Source organism: Euphorbia lathyris, chromosome 6 (assembly GCF_963576675.1).
Source record: "Euphorbia lathyris chromosome 6, ddEupLath1.1, whole genome shotgun sequence".
Classification (NCBI taxonomy): domain Eukaryota; kingdom Viridiplantae; phylum Streptophyta; class Magnoliopsida; order Malpighiales; family Euphorbiaceae; genus Euphorbia; species Euphorbia lathyris.
This window is the reverse complement of record NC_088915.1, coordinates 35,547,042-35,558,302: the sequence shown is the minus strand read 5'-3', so window position 1 is coordinate 35,558,302 and position 11,261 is coordinate 35,547,042. Positions and strand designations below refer to the sequence as shown.

The window sequence follows — 11,261 nt, the reverse complement described above, 5'->3', positions numbered from 1 at the left end:
GATCAAAACTCCATCTTTCTTCAAAATCATCGGAGAGCCAGCTAAAATTCAATCAACAATATTACTGTTGACAAACCGCAAAAAAGAACTGAACAATATTACACCAGATCACCAATCAATATACTAAAGCCTCCGGTGATAAAGTAGAGACCAAAAAATTTGTGTATTAAACTATCAAGGAAAAATCAGGTCATCCTCCAATCATCACCGGCATAAATTGCTTGATCACTTAATTCTTCCTCAATGCGAAGCAACTGCAAGAAAGCTGATGCTATTAGAACTAAAACTAAATTTACTCTTCAGAATTTGTGTTTCATTAGCAAGCCCAAATATACTAGCAATGATTTGTCTTGATTAGCAAAGCTTCCTATCTTGAGCGGTTCGTCACATGTAAGATATGATTGGCAGTTCTTTGAAATAAATGTTTGCCAATCGGAGCAATACATGTAACATATGATTTACCAGTTCATTCTCTACCATAAGGATGCGTTAGAAAATTGATATCTTTCCACTCAAAAGCAACATTAGTTATGAAATGCAGTATGTTTTAGATTTTCATAGACTATCAGAGGTCAATTAGTAAAAATTACTCTCCACACCATCTAGAGTATGAATGGAAATATGACTGAAGAAACCAATAATCGGTTTACTCTTCCAACAGCCCTTACCAGCTCTCCCTACCATCAACCTAGTCCGGCCTAATAAAAAAATAAGTGAAAATTATAAAAAGAAAATTATGCAGGCTAAGAATGAGAAGTGAACCTGGTTGTATTTTGCCAATCTCTCTCCCCTGCAGGGTGCACCTGCTTTGATCTGGCCAGTGGCTAGGCCAACAGATAAATCGGCAATGAAAGAATCGTTGGTTTCCCCCCTCCTATAAGAGGTCACCACCCCCCAGTGAGCATCCTTTGCCAACTTCACTACTTCTAAGGCCTCTGTAACAGTCCCAATCTGGTTTATCTGAATTTCAAGCCAAAAGAAGAACATAAGAGGCATCAAAGGTTGCAGATATGGAAAGATGGTCATCTCAAACCAGGTAAAAAAAGACCGGAAAGAACAATATCGGTCCATCTCTAAACGAATCAAAGGTAGGAAGAATTAGTTGCCTTTTTTTCGTTTTGGAGCTATTGTTACAATTTGGCAAAAAGAAAAAAGTGAAATGACTCTTCCTAAGTATATTGGAGAAGAAAAAAAAAACAAATGTTAAAAGCTGGGTATTCAGAACGCTTAGGGCCCAACCTGCCACCACAACGAAGATATGCATTTGTCCAAAACAACTCAACCGCACGGCCAACAAGCCCTAAACATTAGGAAACGTTTCACTAAAAGGGTAGCTGCATACCTTGACAAGAAGAGCATTACAAGTGGACTCATGGATTGCCCTCTCAATACGTTTTGGATTTGACATCAACAATCCATCCCCTACCACCTGCAAATATTCTTCTCTCAGTTTCTGCTTCCATGTATGTATGCAGAATATCAAACCCAAACAATTTCATATGCACATCCAGAATAAGTTAAGAACAAACCTGACAGAGTCCAAGGCTTGAAAAATACTTGATATGTTCCCAGTCCTCCTTGTCAAATGGATCTTCAATTGATACTATAGGGTACTCTGTTCTCCCAAAAAGTAACACATTATTCACTGGTGGAAAATAAGGCAACATGAAGTCTAAAGAACAAATTATGGCACAGTATACCAGTACATAGTTCTCTGTACATTTCAATCATATCTTCCCCTGACTTGAAATTTTGTCCTGACCTATTAGGAGATTTGTAGTCCAAATCATACTTGGTACCTGTATTTAATATTTATAAGCATATATTTAGAATGTATAATTATTAGCAAGCAGAATCTTTGCAAAATGGAAATCCTGAATTGCATAACCCCAGTTAGAAAATATTCAAATGCAACAGAAAAGCAGCATGAAAGAAAAAGTAGCTCCTACATGTGTCAAAAAAACAAAAACAGCAAGTACAAAAATGAGTAATAATCCCCAGCAGAGACTGGTATGATTGGGTTTGATTGTGTCATAGTTCCATAATTAATTGGGATTAAATTTATCGTTGGATGAACTGTATTGCTGATATTGACCGCTCATAAAGAATATACATCCAAAGTTGATAACCCGCGAAGCCCAAAACGGGTTATATTCATTTCGCAAGCCCAGCCCATATTAAAGCCCCATGGGCTAAGATTGGACGGGACCCGAATGAAGGAAGCGGGCGCAGCGAGTAAACCGCCCCGAATTCCTAAACGGAGCGCCAAGACTCTCACTCAGAACCACGTTCGTTGCCATGAAAACCACGAAAGGGACAGGGCCTAAAAAGGGGTAACCGCCCTCAGAACGTGGCCCACTAAGGAGTAACCGCCCTCGGCGGTTACCCAAAAAACACCTATAAAAGGCCCTAAGAATAAGGGAGGAGGTACGTTCACATTTTTTCTCACAAAGCTATTGCTAAATTATAGACTCATTCTGACAAAAACTGACTTGATCGTCGGAGAGTTTTCCCGGAGATCCTGTCTCCGGTTTTGTTTTGCAGGTAACTCCGGCAAAGGATATCAAAGCGGATCCAGCAAGTTATCAAAAGTGAAAATATTTTGATGGTTATTGAATAGCAGATAAGACTTATTATAAGTCTCAAGTTTATGGCTAAGCCATTTCCATTCCCATACACGCTGTACTTGATATAAGACCAATTTGCAAAGAAAACCGATTACCTATACAAAAAGCAGTAGCAGCAACATCAATTGCTATTTTTATCCTGTCATTATACCCTGTTCTGCTGATGGCCTCTTTAACAAGATCCAAGCCTTCTCGAACACTGCCAACAAAATGGGACATCATAAGATTAAAATAGAAAAAATAAATTTATTATTGGCCAAATGCAGTGCACTTTCCAGAGGCCAGAGCATGACAACAGCTCATTTAGCAACCCATGAGACAAATATGGTTACTTTCAGTTTTTGCAAAGATAACACGCTATATATTGCTTTACGCATGAAAATTCTTTTGCTTGGCACACTTTCTTCTTGCAACATTATTGTGCTCAGAAATTGGATTTTTGGAGTGAAAAATGAAAGATTGAACCACTAATATGACACAAAGGAATGCTTGCCTGGAGATGTTTGGAGCAAAACCACCATCTTCACCAACATTACATCCACATTCACCGTATTTTTCTGTAATAACAGCCTGTTCTATTTAATAACAGAAATTACAATCAAGGGATGAGTGGAATTGGGGAAAAAGCATCTATCAGCAGGCTCCTCACTATATGTCACAAATTAAGAATCTGTATGCATTACCCAGAAAAGAAACAGTTCAGAATCATCCAATCCCACTATTAGCTGAAAATTAGGTTCAGTTCATGTGCAGTCACGAGAAATTTTTCATCATTTCTAATTTAAGAGAGGTGTTCTTGGATGCATGCATATGTTCACATCATACAGATTGTCAGAATCCATCCACAAGAGTAAAACCATCAATTTAAAACCCACAGAAAGAAAATAATTGATTCTATTACACATAAGAGGACACGATTGAATATCTCGAAAATCATTAGCTATCCTTCTACCTTGGACGTTAATTGTTAATGTGAACCTCATTAAGTTCAAGGTTCAACTGTTGCTGGACAAAAGAAACAAAAGGTAAAAACAATACATATAACTTTAAAATTAAACTAATCCATTCATATAAGAGTAGAACCTGAAAAAAGAAACAGTAGGAAGCAGATAATTTATTAAAAATTTAAAAGAAAATTAATCACCTTTAGATGATGATAGGTTTCAGAGCCCATTTGCAGTGCCTCAGAAAATCTACTGGCACCAATTGGAAGAATCATGATTTCCTGACAATGTTCCACGTAAAGTTTAACTTTTCATTTTACAATTATATAAATCTAATGATGTTTTGAGGTGTAAAGAACTCAATGAAGCAATATGAACATGCAATCTTTTAGACGGCACATCTAGATGCAGGAAGATAATGTAGAGATTCACATTAAACTTGCATGTCTTTTTAGGGTATCTAAAAAGTGACTCATACATGTGAGTTATCCAGTAAAGCTCCTTTTCTCTTTGTTTTGTTTTTAGTATTTTAGTTAAGAAGAAGCAAAAGAATGATAGTTGAAGGATGCTGGAACTAAGATTTATTGATACATTCTTCCCCGAAACTTGCAACCTTGGTCGCTAAATTATGCATGTTTTTCTTAAGCAGTAAATATCCTTAATTTGTTTGCAACAATAAGTGATTACCAGTTCAACATCAACACCAAACCAAAATCAGAAAAAGGGTTAGTAACATTTGATAGAGTAAGGCTAACCAAAAAAGAAAAAAAATTTGATAGAGTAAGAATAACCAATAACAACCAGAGAAAAAGATGAAATGATCCTACCAATCTGCAAACATTAGTTCGGAATTAGATTGACCGTTTCTTTCTCTATATCAAAGCATTATAATATAAGGTAAATCCAAATTTAGTCAAGCTTTGGATATTACACATGGTGTAGACTTGTCATCAAAATCAAAGATATTACGCATGGTTTAAGGTTATATCTATTATGTTCTGAAACAACACTCTTAAGGCATGTGTGAGGAACTGGTGATGTATACAATCAACTCTCATGACCATGAATGCAGAAAGAATAGCAAGTTACAAACAAAGTAAATATCTGTTAATTATCATGCCCCTGTCAAATATCAAAGGCATTCCGGATACCTATCTAAAGTCATAAATAATAACCTTTTATGATGGTGCCACATCTCAGGCTAAACCTCTGTTAATTTTTCGATTAATTATAGTAAGTGCATATATATGACCAAACCAAACTTGAACCAAGAATACCTGAATGGCTAGATTGTTCCCAGCATGTTTCCCACCACTTATGACAGTGAAGGCAGGGACAGGAAGAACTAGGTTGCCTTTGCCAGAAAGATCAGCGATGTGCTTGTAAAGTGGAACCTGATATTTAAGACAAAAGTATAAAATTGCACATCTTTCCACCAGAAAAACTGCATTTGCATTTAAACATCGATAGCCATTTTCATAGAAAGAAGTCATGCCTCTTTTTCAGCAGCCCCAGCTTTGCATGCAGCAATTGATACAGCTAAAATAGCATTTGCTCCAAGTTCACCCTGTGGATAATTAATGTAACTTTTATGAAATCAATACTAAGGATTTCCGGCAGTAATACGTCATAATTCCAAAGTCCATCAGGACATCTCCATCTAGGTGCTCCGGTGAATAATATAGCCGGGCATTAAACAACATCAGGCAAGTACATAAGTGGCATATGATCCATAATTCACCAAATATACAAATCCTCTAAAATAAAATCCACACATAAATACAATGTTTTTTTCAATATTAATCACACAGCACACGAGGAGGATGTAGCAATTACAGATGCTCTTAATATGACATACCCTTTTGACATGTTAACTCATCTGCATTCGTAAAGACAATCCAATGAATTGAGCAAATATACACCAATTTTACTAGATCAAGATGAATTAACAGGATCAACCAAAACTATTGATCCATAATAGAAGTATCATCCAATACAATAATTCCTTTCAAGGTTATGTTGATGCACTTAACCAGGAAGAAACTTCAAATAAAACACAATTTAAGAGGGTATGTATGTACACATAAACTTAGAATTGCAAGTTCTGAAGTTATCAGGAAACCTCAATTCACAGGATTATAAAATGTGATCCTCTCTAGTGAATTCAAAGAAATAAAAGAGTGTTAGGTACAGATCAAGCTGGAAATAGGAAATAGTCACCTTCTTCTCTGTCTTATCCAAGTCAATCATGGCCTGATCAATCTGAGACTGAAGTGTTGGATCCATACCAATTAATGCTTCAGAAATTTTCTCATTAACATTCTTAACAGCTCTAGTCACACTGTTACCAAGATATGCTCCCTTGTCTCCATCACGCAATTCAACAGCTTCATACCTATGATTTGATAAAGGGAAAACTCATTAGAAAGTCTTCTCTGTTATGTACCATTGTCAGATTTTTTTTCCTACCTAATTTCAGAGCTCCTAAAGTTAGAACTAGTCAAAACAAATGTCTTAATTCACCGAGATGATCCAAATAATTCAAGAACAAAATAAGTTCTAGAAATTGAAAGTTATTCATCAAAAAAGAAATTGAAGTTAAAGTAACGGAGAATGGAGATAGAATTAAATAAATAGATGAGGCTTACATGCCAGTAACATCACCACTCGGAACTGAAGAACGAAACATGCCTTTATTAGTATACAAATCAACTTCAACAGTTGGGATACCTCTACCGTCAAGGACCTGCCTCGCTTTTATCTTCGTTATCACAGATGGAACGGCTTTTTTCATGTGATTAGACTGAGATTCAGAGCAGGAGGAATAAGTTGTGTATGATGTTCAATAAATCAGATGGAAACAAAACAAGGGAAAGAGAGAGGAGTGGAGGAATTACGATAAAAAGAACGGGATCTGTAGTTTTGGCCCTGACGGCGGCATTGACGGCGTCCTCGATTTTCCGAGAGAGCATATGCTTGTCTAGGTACTCTTGCACTGACATTTCTCGATTCTTCTTCTTCTTCTTCAACTATTTCTTGCGGCTGAGACTGAGAGCCTTAAAATTGAATTAATTGTATGTCTCAACCATTTGATATGTGTTATTGCTCTTGCTCGGCTACCACGATCTTCACCTGAACGAGACTGTGCTCAACGGTGCCGTTTGTTCTTGGTGTTCATTTCCAAGAGAGTTTTCATTCATAAATCATTTCTGTTTGTAATTTTTTTTATGGAAATTTCTGTTTATAATTTCAATTAAATGTAAAATTAACTTTCTCTAAAAAAACAAAAGAAATACTATTTTTTATAATTAAATACAAATTTTTAAGGATAAAATACCAAAATAGACATATGGTTTTGATGAAAGTATAAATTTAGGCTTCGATCACGGAACGTGAAACATTATTTATATTACTCTGATAAGTTCTGTCAATTGTACGTGGAGAGAGAAATCTAAACTTAATAAAGCAATATGAATGACGTGTCACATTTCGTTATAGAAACCTAAATTGATACTCTTTTTTAAATGTTAAATCTACATTGATACTATTTATACGTGAAGATCGTATTGATACTTTTCCAAAAACTTTAAGCTTATTTTGATACCTTATCCCAAGTTTTTAAGATGTCATAAGTTTTTTTCCTCTCTCTTTTTGACTCAAGATATAAGTTTAAACTATAAAATTGAATTTAATATTACTATATGGAAGTATTATTTTCTAAAATACTTTTCTAAATTTATGCTTATTTAAATGTATTTGTTTAAAAAAATGTATTAAAAATGTATAAAGTTTTTTGAAATTCAGTATCAAAGGAGGAAATACTTCAAGCTCGAGTCTTAATTTAATTTTACTATTTTTTTACTGTACTTGTTTTTTTTTTCATATGGAAATATAAGCCTTAGAAGGGATCTGCACTTATCTATTAGCCAATAATACCTGTGATGTGAGGCTTCATTGCCGTTTACCAACTGAACAACAAGGAGGGAGTCTAGCTAAAAAAAATAACATGTTGATAACATCTGTTCCAGGCTAGAACCATCCCGTAATAGAAACCCCAGAACTCCGCCAGATCCGCCGTACAGATACCGAGGTTGCAGCCAAATCCTCCTTGCCAGATGCCTTTGTCGTTCCTGATTAACCCGCCTGCTGCTGCTGGCCCCGCTTAGAAGGGATCTGCACTTATCTATTAGCCAATAATACCTGTGATGTGAGGCTTCACTGCCGTTTACCAACTGAACAACAAGGAGGGAGTCTAACTAAAAAAAATAACATGTTGATAACATCTGTTCCAGGCTAGAACCATCCCGTAATAGAAACCCCAGAACTCCGCCAGATCCGCCGTACAGATACCGAGGTTGCAGCCAAATCCTCCTTGCCAGATGCTTTTGTCGTTCCTGATTAACCCGCCTGCTGCTGCTGGCCCCGAGTTGCCCTTACTCGCACCATCATAATTCACCTTAATCACTATGCTCTCCGAGTACTCTTTGGCCTGACTCGCAATCCAAGCTATTTAATTTTTTTAAACAATAAAAAAGCCATTTAATTTTTAATGTTAGTGAATTCATTTTACTTGTTTATATTGTAAATATAGTTTTATATGATAGCAATTTAAATGTACAGTAATAATATACGTTGGATAGTTCGAGCAATCATATTTTACGCGATCCAATCTATTTAATATATTATAAAATGGAAAATAATTGAATAAAAATTAACTACTTCAATTCCAAGCAAAATGAATGGTTTTCTTTTTTGTGAAAAATAAAACACGAAACTCAATGTTCTGACTCTCTAATTTTTTTCTATTTTTTTATTTCGATAACATCTAAATATTATCTAGGGCAAATCCAGAAAGATCCTCATAATCAAAAGATCAAAAAGCATTTAAACCTCACTGTTAGTCGAGGTCTGCCAGCTAGATAGCATATGAAGGAATCTTAACATACAGATACGCCTTTACGAGGTCCGCAACTCCCAATGATAAAAGATTTGTCATTCAGCCTTAATCAGCTCAAGGATGTCGGCACCAACTTTTAAAGGGAAACTAACATCATTAATAACTAGAAACAGCTCCATAAATGAATCGGTTACTAATTCAATGGTTACAGAATCCTAGTATAAATAGCCACACCCCCTAGGCATTAAGGTACATTATTCTAAACCCTTCTTCGTGATTATTGTTTATTCTCTCTAAGAATATTACTGATTTTGGCGAGAGGTGCAAACGAGCCTGTCTTATTCGCAAATTGTTCGAGTTCGGTCAAAACTCGGTCCAAGCTCGGATCGATTGGGCTCGGTTCGAATTCGAGATTAGCTCGAAAGTTTATGAGCAGGCTCGAAATTATATATATATATATATATATATATATATATATATATATATTATGTATATATATTATTCTTTAATCCTATTGTTTTGTTTAAATTTATTATAGATGAAAAACACATTGTAAGAAACAGATGTAAAAAAGAAACAGATGTAAAATTAGGCCCAAGCCTAAAAGGTAATTTGTCTAACCCTAAAAGTTTAGTAAGCGTGTGAATATAGTTAAAATACCAATCCCACATCGAAAAGTTGAAGGAAGAGAAAAGAAAAGGTCCCTTATAAATTGGTTATGCACCTAACCAAAAGTGATATAAAATAACTGCAGTCATTTTGCTTTGATTATTTGTGGATTGATATTATTAACTCAAAATATATATAACTAGATTGGATGTCTAGTTGATTTATGGTTGAATCGGTTTGACGAATTGGTTTGCTCAATTTTAAAAACATTGGTTTTTTGGAGTTTAAATTTGATATTGTTTTAAAACTAGCTGCTCGACGAGCTTCGAACTCGAGCCGAGCTCTAAAATTCCAAGCGTGATGAGCTTCGAGCTTGAGGCGGGCCTCATTTCCATACTTCTCGAGCTGGGCCGAGCCAGTCTCGGTTCGGCTAGTTTGCACCCCTAATTTTGACATCAGAGTGACTCCGGCCGATCCCAACGGCACCTCATAAGGACATATTCCAGTGAAGGAAAATCTGCAAGATATCAATTGGTGGCACCTCATAAGGACATATTCCAGTGAAGGAAAATCTGCAAGATATCAATTGGTGTGGTGAGCGTGGAATTCTAAGATTAATAGAATTCGCACCACGAACATAAAATGTCATTGAAGGGCTCAACCCTTCCACTAGAGGGACCCCCGTAACACCGTCTACCGTAGGAACCTCAGTAGCACTCTCAGCTGGAAATAACCCTGTAAATAACACAACTTACACAGAGAATTTCTCCCTCCCAAAAGACGGAACGATCCAGCCAACACATGAATTCTCACCGGTATCTTTTCTCGAGCAAACCGTATAATCTACTAGACGGGATTTGGGGCCAGAATTAGCTGAACAGGTCAGAGAAATGTTGCAAAACCCGCCCGTCGAAGGAAATACAATTGGAAGATCGCCGGCTCACGCCATGGAGGACAATTTGGCGTGCCTGGGAATTATCAAAATCTATGGGAGGGCCTAACAAATCCAGGGCCCCCAAGGATATATCTTAGGAACAAGAGCTGAACATTCTTCCTTTTTGGAGCCAGGAGGAACTTCCCAGAATTAATGCAACTTACACCTCAGCACGGCCTACTATTACACCAAGAATTTTATTTAGTGGTGCATTAGGTCTCTAAACGCAGGATACGGCAGCCGGTTAGGTTGCAGAGGATGTTGGTCATATTGTAGGAATTGAGAATCCTATAAATCATGGGAGATCACAATCACGCCCGAGCGTTTGCTTGAATATCACCGAGATCAACATCAATATAGAGATAGATCTCGTTCCCGTTCAAGGCACTCGTCAGATCCCTGTCGCGACAACTATAGAGTGTGAGATCAAGCATCGACTTCACCATGGCGGTTCAATGCTGCGATAGAATCACGAGTCCATCAAGAAATGCTCAAGCGAAACCAAAATGGTGAGAGATACGCCCATCAAGTTAACAGGCATTCGCCTTTCACGGTGCGGATCCTTGTTTATGAGGCAGATAGACAATTCAAAGCTCCCAACCTACCTCAGTACAAAGGAGAAGACAACCTTGAAGCCCATACAAGGCAGTATAGGGGGCTGATGGACATTTACGGAGCTAATGAAGGGATCATTTGTATAATGTTCTCAACAACCTGAAGGGATCAGCATAAAATTGGTTTCAATCACTTGTTGCTCGATCCATTGATAGCTGGGAACAATTGAGCCACGAATTTTGTGCAAAATCCACAGACAGTATACCACCTGTCATATCTAGCCGAACGTTGTATGAGCTCAAACAGAGAGAAGGTGAATCTCTCAGAGAGTATATAGACAAATTCAACAAGATATGCATTAAGATTACCGATGTTGATGTCAATACAGCTATAAAGGCGATAATAAAGAATATCAGATGTAAAAGGTTGCAAGAAAAGCTAGTCATGCACAAGCCACGAAGACTGTAGAGCTGATGGAAAGATGCATAAGGTTCATGGAGATAGACTACATCAATAGAATTCCTGATTCACTAGAAAAGAAAGGAAAAGGCGAATCCAAAAGGAAAGATAAAGAAAAAGTTGATGACCCGCATTCTAGAGGCAAGCCAACGCACACAGCCTTGAACACTCCTAAGCAAGAAATTCTCTTATGGCTTAAGAAAAGCAAATATAAGCGGGACATTACATATCCCGAA

General features: G+C 36.8%; 1 protein-coding gene across 1 annotated transcript; it reads right to left on the bottom strand.

Moving 5' to 3' along the window:
- On the bottom strand, positions 1–6,776 carry LOC136233116 (cytosolic enolase 3). The gene is made up of 13 exons (XM_066022687.1): positions 6,469–6,776; positions 6,220–6,374; positions 5,792–5,966; positions 5,067–5,138; positions 4,849–4,965; positions 3,772–3,852; positions 3,121–3,197; positions 2,723–2,826; positions 1,701–1,799; positions 1,530–1,615; positions 1,343–1,429; positions 763–960; positions 1–254 (listed from the first exon to the last, which is right to left on the bottom strand). Exons 1-13 carry the CDS (start codon positions 6,571–6,573, stop codon positions 186–188), a joined length of 1,425 nt encoding a protein of 474 aa, XP_065878759.1. The 5' UTR covers positions 6,574–6,776; the 3' UTR covers positions 1–185.
- Positions 6,777–11,261: the final 4,485 nt, after the last annotated feature.

What these genes read in the sequence shown, in the direction of transcription:
- LOC136233116 (XM_066022687.1), bottom strand. Translation starts at nt 6,573, where the DNA reads ATGTCAGTGCAAGAGTACCTAGACAAGCATATGCTCTCTCGGAAAATC. An exon ending in AAACCTATCATCATCTAAAG is followed by an intron (nt 3,198 to 3,771) that starts GTGATTAATTTT and finishes TAAATAGAACAG; the next exon opens with GCTGTTATTACAGAAAAATA. An exon ending in GTAATGCTCTTCTTGTCAAG is followed by an intron (nt 961 to 1,342) that starts GTATGCAGCTAC and finishes CTTGAAATTCAG; the next exon opens with ATAAACCAGATTGGGACTGT.